This window comes from Podarcis bocagei (assembly GCF_964188305.1).
Source record: "Podarcis bocagei genome assembly, chromosome: 10".
Lineage (NCBI taxonomy): Eukaryota > Metazoa > Chordata > Lepidosauria > Squamata > Lacertidae > Podarcis > Podarcis bocagei.
The window spans coordinates 52,401,660-52,419,390 of NC_138135.1; the positions used below are offsets into that span (position 1 = coordinate 52,401,660).

Genomic DNA, 17,731 nt, shown 5'->3' on the forward strand with positions numbered 1-17,731 from the left:
CCCTAGCCACTCCTGGGCGGGTCCCAACAAAATATTTTAAAACACAATAAAACATTGACCATTTTTAAAAACTTCCCGGAGACATAGAAAGTTATAATTGTTGATTCTCAAGTTGCTAATGTTGTTACAGATCCAGATTTTCCTTTTTAATATTTGTTTTGCTAATGTGCAAACATATCCAATCTATTCAAATCATATGATAAAGAATTTTTTTAATCCTTTGATAGCCATCCTTAGAATCATGTTAGGATCTTTTCCCCACACAGCTGCAGTGTGCAGTGGGTTCCACACGGAGCTCAGTGGCCTGTTTGTTTTCTCCCTTCCCTTCAGTATGCCTTGCAAATAAGTGCACCAGTGCCACCTAGAGAACGGGAGGTCTAGGCATGTCCCAACATCCCTGTCTCCTCTTCTATACTATCTCTAAAAGTGACATAAATAAAATGAGAAGAGCGGAGGACGAATTGGGAGATTAGGAAGCAGCCCACAAATCTTTCTATAACTGGTCATGCTGCCAAGGAGTGTGGCCCATGAGCTGAGGGGAGAAACAAGAGCTCTGCATGAGGAAGGAACAGAACTTTTCATGAAGATGAGAGCATTACAAAAGGAGACAATTCTGGTTCCCATTCAAAATGGGATGAACAGGAATAATGACTTATCCAACTGGCAGTTGAAATTGGAAGGGGGTCACTGCTCTCTTTGCATAATGCCTAGTTTCTGTAACTGTGAGAGATTTTAAAAGGAATAGTAAGGATGTTGGGACCCTTCTGCGACAAAGATATTTAGCGTTCGACTGTTAGAAAAATGCAAAATGGATAGACTCATGAGCAGACATTCCATACAAATAACACAATCGTCAGTGTACTGTTTGGTGAGCTGTACACAGTATGTGCCAAGCGAAAAATACAGATTTGGTGAGCTACATGCCACCCATAAGCTGTCCCAACCTCTGCCACCAAAGGATCAGAAGAAGATGAGGTATTAGACTGGTGACTGGCAATGTGACCTTGCTGCATCCCCAACAATGAAAGTGTTCATCCAGGAGAACTTAGCCAGCAATCCTATGCATGATAAACTGGGACACAGCTTCACTGAACACAGCTGGAATTCTGAGAAAACATGCATAGGATTCTGCTGCTAGATTAATAATGAAGCTCATGTCTCTTACTTTGTGGAAGGTTTTGAACTTCCTGCTTGTCCGTGGTCATCTTGTTTTAATCCTGCAAGAAGGGCATCTCTTGAGCAGTGCTTATCCTGTTTGAGAGAAAAAAATAATGTTAAATACATAACATAGACCTAGTAGAGAGAGTGGTGTGTGTGTGTGCATAAACATCTCATAAATTGACTGGTGAACATTCACAAACACTGCAATTATGCACATTCACATTAATGGGTGGAGACTCTGCACACTGCCCAGTCAATATGGAAAATTCAGCAACATCATATTGAACAATGTGAATTTGAGACATTTTGTACACTGTGTTGTTATAATTCATTGCCTCGTTATTGACTGAAGAATGAAATGCAATGAAGAAGGAAAACACCATTTGGATAAGCACTCTTCTAGCTACTGCACAGAAGCTAATAGAAAAACACCTGGAAAAGGTCAAACCTATAGCCCGCTGATGAATGAGGTAGAAATATTTGGTGCATCATGCTGGTCTCAGCCATTGTAAAAAAATGTAATAAATATGAACAAGCTTTGATCATGCTTACAGCGAACTGAAAGCACAACATTATGCATGACAACTCAGAAGTAAGTCTCATTGAGTTCAATGATGCTTACTCCTAGAAAAGTGAGTGGGTGGTTCACAACATTAAATTAGGAACATTGCAGTGGGTGGTTCACAACATTAAATTAGGAAGAACAAAACATCAGTAAAACAATTCATGGATAAGGATATAAACACAGCAGCATTAAAACCACTTCAGGAGGTTAAAATGCTTTCAAAGCCTGGGAAAATAAAATGGTATTTGCTGGTGGAGGAGAGAGGAGCAGAAATTCCCTTGCTCTGCATTTTATTACTATCAAATGCGATATATGTATGTTGTGATAAGACTTTTGGTTTGACACTGACTGCAAGCCCCTGAATTAGAGCACCCTGTTGTTCTATAGCTGGGCCTTCTGCTGTCTCCCACTATAGTGCATAGAAGGAAGTTATTTCACCTCATGATGCACATGCTCCACCCCATCTATAAGCTATTAGAGGCTCAAGCTGGCAAATTCTCTCCTCACAATTCCCCCTTCATTCCTCCTTCCCCACATCCACAATCTTAATTTACTGTAGTTCCTGAAGGCCACTGAGCAAGCTCAGATCACACTGGACTGCTTTTTCTGAACTGTTTCTGAGCCTGCCATTCTTGGCATTAGAAGGAACGTGCACCACTTACTTTCTAGCGTAGAATTTTTATATTTATATAAAAATAATGCCTTTCAAATTTCACATCAATACTGAGAAAAGGGATAGGAGACCAATTTCTACCTGCAAGTGGGTAATGAAGGAAAACCTTTGCCGCTGGAAAGGTTCACAGCCCTCCCATAAACACTGTCCAGGGTAGACGTCTTTTCCTCCATGTTCAGTTGCAGCGTGATAGAAAACCTGGGATGGCGTTTGAAACCACCTGGAAAATGTAATACATTTAAACTCAGGCAAAGAAGGAATACGATTTTGCTAACAATTTTGTCGCCTGAGCAATCAACATGAATACTGAAAAATAAAAATGCAAGAAATGGCAAATGTTAATTATTCAGAAGTTTGACTTACTATCACTAAGGGTTGCTTGCTGCAAAAGACTGTGCAATACAGTGGCACCTCGGTTTTCAAACGTAATCCGTTCTGGAAGACCGTTCCGAGTTCTGAAACGTTCGAAAACTGAAAACTCTATAGCCTACAGCTAGACCTCAGGATCTTGCACTCAGTGGAAGCTGCATGGCATGTTCGACTTCTGAGGTGTGTTCAAAAACTTAAGCACTTACTCCCGGGTTTATGGAGTTAGAAAACCGAAATGTTTGTCAACGGAGACGTTCGAAAACCGAGGTACCGCTGAACTTATATGCAGCAGAAAGGAATGGATTTGTACCTTTAAAAAAATAGGTGATAAAGACCTTCCCTTCCCTAAGAAAGAGTTAAACATTTGTAAGACTGACCACTTGTGCAAACAGGTGCTTGAATGGTGCTGAAGATTCTGTTCAACCATTGACACCGAGGGTAAGGGAATAATGTATTTCAAATGAAGTTCCCTAAAACCAGTCACTAGGGGTATTGGCTCTCTCACTCTCCCAAAGATCACCTTCAGCTTTGTCTTCCATCTTCAGTTAAGTGCTTTCTCAAGGAACTCCCTAGCAAAAGAAGACCTTAGTTTCCAGTGGTGGGAAAAGAACTGAGAGAGGGATGCTTTTCTCTATTTCTCTATAAAAAAACCAATTTTTCCTCGGTTAGCTGACAGGTGAGCTGACTGATGGGAAACTTTAAAAAGGATGGGGGTCAACAACCACAAATATCATGTTGCATAAAACTAAACCTTTGTAATATATGGGTCAACTCAAAGAAAAACACTTACTTTTTACAGGATTGCCAGAGACACATGAAATTCTGTCCAGGTTTTTTCACTTGTTCTGTGTGCGAACTTGGTACAGTGAACACAGAAGGTGGCAGACTGACAGATGGGCCCTGGACTTGCATTGGTACTGGTGTGACAGGTGTGCTCTGTGGGAAAATTCAAAACAAGGAAGATTTAAATTCCTGCCTGATTATTGTTTATTGAACAATGCAAGATCTGATTTCACGGAGCACACTTCCAGCGGCAATAGGTGAAACCATAGTGATCCGCAGTTTTGCTATTGACTGCAGAGGGAGATAGATGGTACTCACTGTCTCTAAATAGTAAAATGAAATAAAGACTGGAGTACTCTTGAGCTATTTACAGACTTTCCCCAATATTCTATAGCTACTCTATTTTTACGTTTCAGGTTCAACAGAAAATTAGATACAGCTTTTAGGAAGCTTTCCAGATGGCAATCTTTCTCTATAGAGATAAAGTGATGGAGCAATTTAACATACTTGTATGAATTTGGCAACTTATCTTTTTTTCAGTCAGAGTAATTTAAAGGATTATCTTTAAAACCACCATGTATATTTGGCTTTTCCTTTCATTGCCTGTAACAAATGTTAAGTAAAGTTTTGAATGAGCAACTCTCAAGATTTGATCAACCTGTTCATTCTGTATATGCCACAACATGTGCACATATGATGTTGATATGTAATGGGGTTGTTTTAAGTATTTACCATAATGGCAGACCTTCACTTTTAAAGGGGGGGGGTAACATACTCCGTCTTTCAGATACCATTTTAAAATGAAGGTGAGATGTTTGAAATCTCTCCATCAGCGTTAACTTTAGCAAGTTAAACATTAGCATGCCAAATAAAACACCAGCCCAGAATCCTTTCCCTCAACATCTGTGATACTTTCCACAATTTGTTTTTCATTTTAATGAGAAACAGGGGCCCGCCCACCCTGCATTTTGAGGTTCCAGGATGATTATACCATGTGATTTATATCTGTAAGACTGGTACTTATATCAATATAGCCTCTTCAAAACACCAGTATCATCATCATCACCATCATCATCACCATCATCATCATCATCAAAATTTGTATACCACCCTTCATCTGTAGATCTCAGGGTGGTTCACAGCATAAAAATACAAGGGGAAAAAAACACAAAATACATAATAAGAACAAGGACAAAAACCAATCAAGCCAATACCCCACCCAACATATTTAAAGGGATATAGGATGTTAGTCAGCCAAAGGCCTGTTTGAAGAGCAATGCTTTTCAAGTGTATAAAGTGTATAAAGAAGGCTCCAGCCAAACCTCCCTGGAAAGAGCATTCCACAAATGGGAAGCCACTGCAGAAAAGGCCCATTTCCTGCTGCCACTCTCCAGACCTCTCATGGAAGAAGCACATGAAGAAGGGCCCCAGAAGAACACTGCAAGGTCCAGGTGGATTCATATGGAGAGAGGTAGTCTTTGCAGTATTGTGGTGCAGATCCATTTAAGGAATTATAGGTCAAAGCCAGCACTTTGAATCGGGCCTGGAAACTAACTGGCAGCCAGTGCAGTTCAGCCAGGACTGACACTATATGCTCAAGCCATGTTGTCGTGGTGAGCAGCCTGGCCACTGAATTTTGCACAAGCGGAAGTTCTCAAATTGTCCCTACGTATAATGTATTGCAGGAATATAACCAAAGGTTACCAGAGCATAGACAACACTTATCTCAGTTTCTATTGCCCTTCAACACCTCCTAAGACCTCCCTTCCCACATCCTCCTTTGTATCCTGGCCACCTATAATCAGCAGACAAGGAGTTTCTGGAGCTGGTACTAGTCAGACTAAAAGGCTATAGCATGACTATAAGGTGGGGAAGGCTGTGGCACTGAGGCACACCAGAAAGTGGTTCAATGTCCACCGTTTCAGAAACACTGGGCAAGCAGAAGTTGGTATAGAAAAACAATTACCTGTATCTGACCAGCTTTTGCCATATAGTACATGGTAAACTATAGTCATATGAGTCCCCCCCCCTTAAATAAATGCAAAATATATAGAATTCCAGCAAGTCCACCAGATCATTCAAACAAACCATCATTAAAAGGAGTGAACAAGTGTAAGGCTGAGAGCAAGACCTTTTAAAAAGCACCCTGGGTTTATTTTTCTCAACATTTTCTATGAAGAAACATAACCATGACCATACTATGCCTAGTAAAGGTAAAGGGACCCCTCACCATTAGGTCCAGTCGTGGCCGACTCTGGGGTTGCGGCGCTCATCTCACTTTATTGGCCAAGGGAGCCGGCGTACAGCTTCCAGGTCATGTGGCCAGCATGACTAAGCCGCTTCTGGTGAACCAGAGCAGCACACAGAAATGCCGTTTACCTTCCCGACGGAGCATTACCTATTTATCTACTTGCACTTTGATGTGCTGTTGAACTGCTAGGTTGGCAGGAGCAGGGACCGAGCAACAGGAGCTCACCCCATCACGGGGATTCGAACCGCCGACCTTCTGATCGGCAAGTCCTAGGCTCTGTGGTTTAACCCACAGATGCAAAAATTATAAAAGCCAAGTTTCAGTTGGCTCCTCCTGTTAAAAAAACACAACACACACCTAAAGATCAGCATAAGTTCAAAGACCTCTTCAAGAATGGTCTTACATAAATTAAGGAGAAACTGAACTAAATGCAAGGAGCATAGAGATAATTCAGACTGAAAAATGAATAGCCTATGTGGCATGAATTTTATTTTATTTTTTTGCCTTACTGACAATAGATTACTGAAATTTAACTCTCAGTACATTCATGTTATTCAAAAGTGAATAACAGTCAAATGACAAGCTTAGTCACTCCATCTGGGAACTTCAATGGCTCCATACACAGCAACACATAATAGCTCCTGGAGCTATGCACCTGCTTTGCAGCAACTGGCCTGACCATATCAAGGTGAGGCTGCAGCCAATGGCTTTGGAGCTGCTTGAAGTTTTGCCAATCTGCTTTCCACAGAAGCCTATTTAAATAGGATGGATCAAGTAAGTGCTTATGAAGAAGGGGGAACTGGAAAAGGGAGTCAGAAAGTCGACATTTTTCAAGCCCCAGAAGAAACCGATTTCTTATTTTTGGAAAACTGGCCCAATATCAAGCACTTCTATGATAGACCAATAATGGGAGGGAAGCATAGCTATACTTAACAGATGTTTCTGGAAAGTCAAATAAAACAAGCTTCCAGGTAAGTTAATACATAGCTCTCTCAATCACCAATCACAAAAGCAATGCTCTCAAAGGAAAAATACAGAAAGATAACAGAAAGCTAGAAATGATGCCAACCCTTTCCTGTCTCAAACTGCAGCAAATTAGTTGTCCAGATGAAGCTACAAACATAATGCAAAACACTTTAATATTTGCAATCCATACTGTTGTTTTAAACAGCACACCAAGCTAGGTGTTTTTCCCATTTGCTAAAATCCAACTGGGTTGAAATGAGCCATCTGCTTGTTGCTGTTGCTGAGACGGTGTAATGTTTATTCAGTGCCCTCCATTTGCCAGGTGCTTTTCGGAGGACAAGAATTTTGCTAACTCTGCCCAAAACTGCTTAAGTAAGATGGACAGGATCAAGACAAAAAGGAAGAAGCCACTCAGCTTTCATTTACTACTGAGCAGAGCCTCTGAAAAAGAACCAGGAAAAACAGCCATCAGATTTTTGTGAGGAGTCACAATTTTACATCAGGGTCCATCACCATGCTAATTTGCGTGCAAAGTTGAATGTTGGTTATTCTCCCAATCTGGCCTTAATGCACTCTTCACGCCAAGATTTATTTATTTTTTAGCTATCCCATTTGAAAAAGGAGAATCAATTATCCATTACATCCCTTTAACGCCAATTCTCTCATGATGCTCAGGAATCTCTACATCTGGGATCTCTACTGAAAACTAGTGGCAGAGAGCCAATAAACCAAAAGGAAAACACACGGCTAAAGAGATTCATACTTGTAAAATTGGGTTTCCTGCTCTTTCACGGCTTGAGCTGGAGCCCTGAAACCGTGAGCAGGCCAGTTGCATCTGCAAAGGATAAAATCAATGCTGCAGTAACCCAAATTGTTCTTAGACTACATCATCCACAGCATATTTTTAAAGCACATGGCTTCTCCAATGGGAACTGTAGTTTAAGGGTAATGAAAATTGTAGCTCTAAACAACAGTTCTCAGGATTCTTTGGGGAAGAAGTTATGTACTTTAAATATGCTTTCAAATGCATTGTCTATTACTGTTCTCCAACACAAGGTGTATGCACTGAAAGTTGGATTTGGATCTGCACTGGATACCGAGAAAAAGGTGGCCCCAAATCTCTTCTTATCACCTCAGCTGAGAATCTGGCCGGGAAAAGAAAGGCGAACACGGTCCAAGCAGCAGCAGCTGCAGCATCTCACCAGTCTTCACATATATACAAAAATGTATGGGTAATTAGATTACCTATACAATTCAAGTTGTGGGTTAAAAAAAACAACAACTGTAAAGGCATTAAATCAAAATACATTACAGTTCCTAACTCACTCTTTGGGAATTTAGGGTACTGAATCATAAATGCAAACTGTCCTCGGAATACGCTGCTTCCTTCACAAGCCCATTTTGTATGGTTCATTATTCAAATACATACAGCACAGAAATGAAACTATTATTTAAAGGTTACCATTAGTACAATTCAAAGTGCACATAAGCAAAATATACATAATTCAAATAGCAAGGATTTTGTGATAACTGGGAGCGTATATATTTATCTTAACACATTACATACACTGCAGCTTGAATCTGATATGGGAAAGCAGCCAATTCAAAAAACAACAATAAATATATGATAGCTTAACAGTAATGAAACTGATAATAAATAAGATTACTCTCACTCAAAGGACTAAACATTCTCTCCCCCCCATCCCAAAATAATTTTTCATTTATCCTATCATTCAAAATATGTATTTTTAAAGCTTCAAATATGGCAAAGATAAATGTTAGGCATAAAGGAACCAATCTTTTGAGGTATTTTCACAAACTGCTCAACTCAAACAATGTAACTGCTGGTGACAGAAAAGGTGATTACTTCCCCATGATACCATACAAGGTACATATATTTTTAATTATAAGCACTCTAGTCCGGAGTGCAACTAATGTGAAATATATTACCTGAAATTTTTATCCTTCCCATTTAACAAGACATTGAATTTTGGGCATCACAATAAATCACCCTATGAATCAGAACAGTAGTGGTTAAATCATATATGGGGCAGAATAGGAGCTACACGCAGGTCCCACTATCCAAACATTTGTTATACAAAAACTCACTTATCCAAACATGAGGAATTAGTATCCAAACCCCTCTATACACACCGCTAATATGAACAGCCAAACGTGCATGTAGTACTGTAACCAAATATGCAGCCTTAATATACAGCCTTTTCTGTTTTGCCAGAAAACATGATGGGAGGGGGAGAATGGAGGAGAGATTGAACAAGAAAGCATTTTCCCTCATTTGCCTTTTGTAAGGTTTCATATGGTTTTCGTGTGTGTGTATGTCATTTTGGAGTCAAAATCCTTTGGTCAGGAACACATTAGAAAGTTCCTCATTGGAATAAATGGAAAAGTTGACTTGTTATGCAAACACTTGTCTTAACAAACGATTTCCTGAGAACGCATTGTGTTCAGATAGCGAGACCTGCGTCTAGTGGGTTATTTCCATCACTTAGTAAAGGCAGTATCTTAAAACATAGTTCACAGAAAGTTAGCAGAGATTAAAGAAACTGAAATACATACAGTGGTACCTTGGGTTAAGAACTTAATTCGTTCTGGAGGTCCATTCTTAACCTGAAATACCACTTTAACTAATGGGGCCTCCTGCTGCTGCCACGCCGCCACTGTGTGATTTCTGTTCTCATCCTGAAGCAAAGTTCTTAACCTGAGGTACTATTTCTGGGTTAGCAGAGTCTGTAACCTGAAGCGTCTGTAACCCGAGGTACCACTGTAGTTTGGTTGGTAGAATTTGTTATACAATTCAAACATCATCAAGATACACTATGTCCACAGTATTTCCGTGATCCACCAAGTCCGTAATTCCATCAAAAAAAGTAATCAGATTGGTCTGGTATGACTTATTGTTGAGAAACCCATGCTGGGTCTTAGTAATCATAGCATCCCTTTTCTAAATGCTCACAAACCGACTGTTGAATTATCTGTTCCAGGACCTTCCCTGGTATTGATGGTTGGTAGCTACTTGGGTCTTCCTTCTTCACATTTGTGAAGATGGGGACAAGATTTGCCTGCCAGGTTTAGCCCATCCATTTAGCAGAGTGAGGCTACCACCTCAGGCAGCTGATTTTGGATGTCATGAAAAGGCACCAAATATTTGTCATTTATTATTACAGCATTTTTACTGCCAGTGAAAGGGGACAGGTGGTTGTAGATGTTTTTTTGCCTCATGTGTTAAAATAAGTTGAATGGCCTTGAATAGTAGGCATCAATATTGTGGCAAGAGGGGCATCATTTGCAGTTTCACCTCAAACAGCAAAATGTCCTGGGCTGGCCCTGTCAAACATTGATTCCATGTATTCAAAATGAAAGAGTAGGAAAACTACATATAAAGCCCAACATATAAAAGATGCAAATTATCTTGAGATTCTATATTCAAGAACTAAGTTTAAAAACAACCCCTTCTCATGCTGAGAGGCTTGCAAGTCTGAGTGGTTTTAAATTTATCCATAGCTTTCAAGGATAAAAGGTGTTATAACCAAGACAGTGCCTGAAAACATATGCAAGTTTCTCAAATATAAGACAAAGAAGAAATACAATACTCTAGATTACAAGGCCTTAAACGGCAGTGCCATTGTTAAAAAAAAAAAAAGCATTTTGAACTGCAGCCTGATCAAACTAGTTCAGTATCATTGTATGTGGTCTGAGCTAAATGTTTGGCTCTATCCTTTGTTTGCAAGTGAACTGATGTCCAGGAGAGGTCAATGTGCTCCAGAAATCTACAGTACATTAAAAACCAAGAGTCAGTCATAAGGGCAGTTTGGCCCATCTGTTCTCAAAGATATATTTTAGAAAAGCTGTGTTCCTCATCTAGATGGATGCCTTATGGTGCACTGAAGGCACATCAACATCTGCCCTTAAGAGAACTGTAGGACTACTTGGATATAAGCATAATGTACTCTATAGAATGATTCTGTACAGAATCCAGTAAAAAAAATCAGATTTCTGCAGCATTTAACAAGTGTGTATTCTTTGTCAATAAATGTAAAGAACGAATGTAACTAGAGCCCTATTGGATCCACGAATGGGCTTCCCGGTCTACAATCCCATTTCTAGCACTGCTAGAAAAAGCCAACAAGTAGGACCTGATGGCAACAGCCCTTCCTTGCTATTGATATTGCAACAACTGGTAGGTTTCATTGTGCTATCATGGCAAAGAGCCACTGATAGACCATCCTTTATGAACTTGCTTAGTGAATTCCATTAGTTAAATATCTGCTGTGTGAAGCAGTCCTTTGTTCTGAATCTACTGCTAATAAAGTTCATATTGAGAAAGGTGAATGGAAGAAGGTTCATAGAAGGACAGCCACTTATGCCCCTTGAAAAGCCTCTCCAGAGCATCAAGGTGTCTTGAACAATGCGACAAGGTCCAGGCGTCAATGCTGGACTCCTGCAGCCCCTCATACTCCATCCTACATTGGTCAGGACCACCCTCCTCAACCCACCAAACTGGGTACGTTTCGCCTGCTTGTATCCCATCCCACATTGCTCAGGAGAGCTCAACCCCCTAGGGATGCTTTTCTGTAGGTCCAGGCAGCAGCAAGAGGGAGGAAGGTATTGAAATTTCATTCTGTAAATTCCCTTCTACTCACTCGTCTTAGAATCCAAAACTACAGGTGCAATTCAACAGTGCTAAAGCAGATTGTTCCATCAATGGAAGCATTTCTGCTTGCCAGCTGGAACAACCCCATCTCTCAATGCCCTCAGGGTTCTGGTAGTAATCCTGACCGCCCCAAGCAGATCTGGTGAGGCGGGAGGTGGTGCATCGGTGGGAAAAGTCTTGTTGCACTAGCAGGATTCATTGCTTCCACTAGCTTAACAACTTAATTAAATTCAGCCCTATTGTTTCTCCAAAGCCCAGCTCTGAAATGTGGGCAATAAAGACCATATCCTTTGTTGTTTTCACAGTTTCCAGACCAAGTCCATGGCTTCTCACATTAAAAAGGCTGTCAGGAAACAGACCAGGAAAGACATCAGTCGGAGAGTTTGAAGGAGGACTGGGCTACATAGCCAAATGGTTTGATGCAATGTCTCAGCTTCATAGTGTCATAGGTTTGTTTTAGCATAATTAAGCTGAAAGTGTTATTAAGTTGCTCCTCAGCAAAAAGAAAACAAAAACAAAAGAGCTTTGGAAAAATTAAATAATTCCCACATGAATCTGTGAACAGAGTAGCCTGAATGCAAACATGTATAGAATATCCATGTTAATAGAGATCTGAGTTACATTCGACTTTCTTGGCGCCTGCACACTGGATGCCACATTTCTAAAAAGAGGCCCAAACCATACAGTAGTTACACATTTCAGGGGGTTTCAATTTCACGGGTGAGGGTACAGGCCCCATTAAAACATGGTGGTCATTCAATAGGGGAATGTCAGGTGGGCCACAGGAGTACATTTCCAATCCTCTACCTCATTGTTAACATACACCAATTTTGTGTGTTGCACTGGGTACCAGTACGTTTCCAGCCTAATTCAAAGTGTTTAACCTTTCTAAACTATAAATGGATTGGGGCTGTGTTATCTGAAGGACTGCCTTCATTCATTATAATCCTGCCCAAACACCTAGATTTGCTGCAGGGGTCCTTCTTTTTTGCCCGCGGTCAATATCTGTTAGATTTGTGAGTGCAAGGGGGAGATGGTCTTAATGGTGGCTCCAGCTGACTTTTTGCCCCTAATGTCGCAGTCTTGAAGTGGTCTTTATAGACGTTTGCCTTCACTGCCTTAACCGGGATCACAAGTATGTTAAGAAAGTGGATTTGGAGCTGCTGCTTGACATTAACTGAAGAAAAAAATCATAGAATCATAGTTTGAAGGGACTACAAGACTCATCTAGTCCACCCACTGCAATATAGCAATCTTTTGCCCAGCGTAGGGCTCAAACCTACTACCCTGAGAAATTATTGAATACTATCTGTTATAGCCATTATTTATCGTTATCACTCCTTCCTTGAGTATCATTTTGTGAGGATATGGCCATAAAGCATTTTGCAAATACTTTTAAACAAACAAACATACCAACAAACAATACAGTTGGAATTTCACTGGAACAGGGCTGAAGTAACCCATGTAAAGAACAACCCAAGGGCATGTCATAACATAAGACAGGAGAAAGAGACAGGAGTTTTATCATATTAACATACAGATAAAATAGGATAAGGGCCATCACGCTACAAGCAATAGGAACACAATAAATAAATTGACAGTCAAAAGTTATCTGAAGCAGTAGAACATAAAACAAGAAGTTTCAAAAAGTCATCTATGATCAAGATGAAAATTTGCAATTCAGATCACTTGGGTGTATTAACAGAATATACACAAACTCGCACAGTTATTTAGAAACAATAAACATTTTGGAGATGCTCTCAGTAGGTAATAGGGGCTTGCTACATAACACAAACACTGAGATGATTTATTTGAGAAGTTGTTCTAACTCTACAAGTATCTAGTAAGCATAGTTACACAAGCGGATGGGGAGGCACTACAAGCTATGTTTTTGTACAGAGAACATTTTTTACAAAAGTCTCACAAATTAGAATGGTTAGAAGAGTACTTCTGAGACATCATCTATACATTATTATTTTTAAAAAACAACAACCCTACTTTTACTTATCAAACTCCTCTTTTACTAAAATACAAGTAAAAAATCTAGATTTGTTTCATTTCTGCTTAGCGTCAATTACAGAAGAATAAAGGAATCTTTGTTACTTTCACCAAAACTTGCAAATCATGTATTTATTTATTTAAATATTTTATTTCTCTGTCCTCTCCACAATAAGGCTCTCCTGAGAGTAAGGAGACCCTACTGAATATGACTGGGCTGAGGTGCAATAAGGTCGAAGGTATGTGTGAGGGGGGAACTCCTGAGAATTGGGGAGGGGCACCGTCAGTGTGTGGTAATCACCCAATTCAGTGGGGCACCCAACTCTCCAGAGAGGCTTTTCAGGGTGAAGGGAAGAAACAAAGGAAGTCAGTTTCCACAAGTCTTCGACTGCAGACTTTTCTCTGGAACTATTGTCTATAAACAAGAAAAGGCTAACATTTTGGCATTTAAAAAATATAATACAGCAACAAAACAGAAAAGGAATGGGGAATGTAGCTGAGCCCAATATCCTTATACAATAACCACAATAATGGTATTTCCTGTAACTCAGATTTCAGTGTCAGTCATCAATCAGTTGTTCAATAGGTAGTGGAACAACAGTCAGTACTGTAGCTCTTAGAGGTTTCAGAAAAATGCACTTTAAAGTTGTCTGGAAACTTCAATCCTGGAGGCAGACTGAAAATGCTGCCCTGCTATAGCAAACATGATTAAGGCATCATTGTTACTGAGAAATCTCCTACTGACGCTATCATTGTCATCTGCTGTTACACTGCAGGCCATTCCCCCCCCCCCTTGACCTAGTAATACTTTCAGGCAGAAAAGGTTCCAAAATATGTCCACACATACAAACATTTCCTGAATGAGGAACATATCTTCCAACATTTTAGGTTCACAAACACTTGCAATTCACAGTTCCACCCAGGTTCACCATATTTTAATGCAAACTATGCAAGAGAGGATAGCAGTTGTGGTCCCTATAGCGATTGGTGAAGTAATTAATATGATTACAGGCAGGAGAACTAAAAAATGCAGAGAGAGGGGAAAGTCCCAGGGATGGTTCCTGTAATATTTACAATAGCTATGAATCACGCTGAGCATGCACAGAGTTCCTTCATCAGTGAACTACTGCAGCCTTAGAATTAAAGAACAGGCATTCCACAGTAGTTGGCACCCTTATTTCTAAAAGAAAGGAATCCTTATCGAATTCAAGCATTGCTTCAGCTCCGAAGAAAGAGGAGGAGCTTCAACCCATCAGCTCTCTCTCCCCACAGCCCAAAAGCAATCTCCCTTGCTTTGTCTTCTGGTCCTTCAACCTAGGGACCACCCCCCTGCAACAAGATAACCATGACCCCAAACACACACATTATATTTCTCTGGCACTTCCTCTCCTCTGCATATGCTCTCCTGCCTCCCTCTTCTGACTTTCACATTCCTAAAAGGAATGAGAGGCAGACAAGAGAAAGAACTCTTCTATGCCCTCTCTCATCTTTCCACCCACTTAATAATTGCAGCCTTCTCACCTTAGGGGCTTAACAAGATTTTGTGGCTTGTAAAGGGACAGCAGGATACATAGTAATAGTCTGGCTCAATACCTGTAGTCTTGATACAAGCAGCTAAACAAACAGGATTGTGATGTCATAATTATGTCATCCAATAGAGGAATGTTTTCAGCCCACCTACTGGCCAACTTTAAGTACATTTTCATGAAATTATAACTACTGTGAAACTTCTTTTTCATGATCTAGCTACTGGTTCCCAAACTGTTTTCTGTCCAGACCACTTGAAATTTGCTGTAGGCGTTCATTGCACCACTTAATGATTTTTCGGCCTTTTGTAGTAATTATAATGTGATGATGCTGTGTGATATTTAACTGCATTTTTACAGACAAACCACATACCAGTTGAATGAAGCTTATGGACCACAGTTTGGGAACCCCTAGACTAAGGTACTGGTCCAATTAATGGGATAGACACTGAAATTCAAGACTGAGAAAAATCCTTACTAAAAATAATTTTTCTTCTTGTGCTAGGGTAGATCTTTTTTCAAGCTTTCTGATACCTTTGTCCCCGTCCCATGAAGCGTGATCCACAAACATACAAAAACAAGAAGTTGCTGGGAGCAGGGATGTAAATTAATGAATTCCTGGCTTCCAACCACTGAAGGCATGTACACGGTGCTTGTTCCAATGTGGAGATTGCCCACTCTTCAGTCCAGCATCACTCTTCCCTCCAGCAGCACAAATTAGATATTCAACCGGTGAAGGGCTATGAGAGCAGAGCAGTGCAGTGCATGTAGTAGGGGACTTTCCCTTTTATGCGTGAATTCACATACCACAATCTCTTTGAGTAGCTTTCCATTTTTCCACATTTAGGGAATGCTTTTGGCACTGACTTGCCTCCATGGAATATCTACACATCCATCAAAAAACTCCTGCCTGTTCAAGAGGATCCTGGGGCATGCAGGAGAGTCCACTGTATGTGAACTGAGGCCGCTACCTAGAAAGCACCCCAGATTTTCCCAAAGCTGTGTGTTATAGGCACAACTGGTACCAGTGGGACAGGTTGCCTTTCATGGTTGAGTGGATTGACAGCATTAAAACATTATTGGCTTACAACTAACAAAGCACTGATACAACTTAGGAATGTAATTCATATCTCTGGTCACATATCCCACATGGACTGCGGAATTGTATCTGCTTAGATACAGCGTTTCTATTGGCTCTTGCCAAGAGAAGGACACAAAGCAAGATCAGTGTTGCCGATATGTGAGTGAAATATGCTCCAGTTCTCCTTTGGATGTGAACTGGATGAAGCTGTGTCAATGCTGAACTTGTACCTGGAGGAATAATAGGTGGGGGCCAACTTACTGACGCTGCATCCTGACAAAACAGAGACACTGCCGGTGGACAAAAATAAATAACAATAAATATCCATGCTGTTTGGCTAGTAGAGTTACAAATATTTCAAATCCGAAAACTGAACATGCTGCAGAGCTCAGGAAGTTGGAGGGTAAAAAAAAGAGATGTACAAGATCACCCATAAGTGCTCTGTTGATGATCCTGATGATATATACAACAGAACAGAGGTGAATAAATTTGCACATTATGGGCACACCCAGTTGTAATTATACAATCATTCATATTATAGTCTGCAGAAAGGCACAATTCAGCCAAAGCTTAGCGCTTTTCCACGGAAATCAATGCTGCTTAAAAACCTATGCCCTCTCTCATTGAAATCAATGCAACAGAAAAGTGCCAAACTTGGCCTGCTTCTATCCCATTTCCAGTTGTTGCTTTTTTGGCAACTTGACATTGGAGAAACTGAAGAAAACTAGACAGTTTCTTTTAATGCATCTAAAATATGTGTATGCTGGATTTCCACAATCAAGTGACCCACTCCCTAAGATTTCACTATGTTTTCTTCCGAACTTCATTTTGGACATGGCTTCAAGGCTTTCCCCCTTTTTCTAATTCCTGTTTGTCATGTTATTCATTTTAATGATGGCTTTGCTAGAGATTTGATTTTCTGCTGTTTTTGTTGTATAGTTTTGGAATGACTGAATATTATTTAATTTTTTATAAGGTGGGATATAAATAGATTAAATTGATACAATCTAAAAAAGCATCTGAATGTGCTCTTTTGATATGAGAAACATATTTCTCCCAGATAAATCCTTTACTGTGGAACAGTAGGTGAGCTATATATTCATCTCAGGAGTTTTTAAAGCTGCAAATGTCTCTCTAGCACACCACCAACAAAATGCGCACATCAGGGGAATGCTAGCAGTTTTACTTTCAGTACTGCAGCTCTATTGTTAAACACAAGGACCCAAAAATAACTGGAGGTAATGTCACATACATATTGCTTTCGTCAAAATGAAGATAATTAACAATATATATAGCAGGCGAAGTAGTAGGAAAAATGATATTTTTTGATCCAGTGAAGAGACAGTACATCTACTGATGAAGAGCTGATACTATCCATTTCATGCTCAAATGTCTCAGCCATTTCAATAATCCTCCAATTTTTGTAATTAATCTTTATGCAGAATGGAAAAAACCTTGCTAATATATCCCTTAGTTACATGTTTGTTTTATACAAAGCTGTATAAGGCATATGTAAAGTATACATGCTGCATAAATAAGACATCAATTGCAAATAGAGGCATTAAGATGCAAAACACAGCCTTGAATGCGACATATGCAGGAACAAAATCACGTTAAAACTGTAAAATGCAAGGAAACATCACTCAGTTTTCAGAAGAGAACCCACAATAAAATAAGTGAATACAA

The 17,731-nt window shown here is 40.0% G+C and overlaps 1 protein-coding gene and 1 long non-coding RNA gene across 4 annotated transcripts in view; one reads left to right on the forward strand and one right to left on the reverse strand.

Annotated features, from left to right (window-relative positions):
* The window catches only part of ARID2 (AT-rich interaction domain 2), a 104,379-nt gene that overhangs the window by 2,983 nt on the left and 83,665 nt on the right, over positions 1-17,731 (reverse strand). For all 3 annotated transcript variants that reach the window (XM_081211375.1, XM_081211373.1, XM_081211374.1), the window contains 3 exons: positions 3,559-3,704; positions 2,481-2,619; positions 1,166-1,251 (listed from right to left, as the gene is read on the reverse strand). In XM_081211375.1, the coding sequence (XP_081067501.1) occupies positions 1,166-1,251; positions 2,481-2,619; positions 3,559-3,704 (371 nt within the window). The remainder of the gene's footprint in view (positions 1-1,165; positions 1,252-2,480; positions 2,620-3,558; positions 3,705-17,731) is intronic.
* Positions 14,966-16,370, forward strand: LOC308596638. The gene is made up of 3 exons (XR_014012592.1): positions 14,966-15,231; positions 15,325-15,385; positions 15,470-16,370. It is a non-coding gene; the product is annotated as an uncharacterized lncRNA (long non-coding RNA).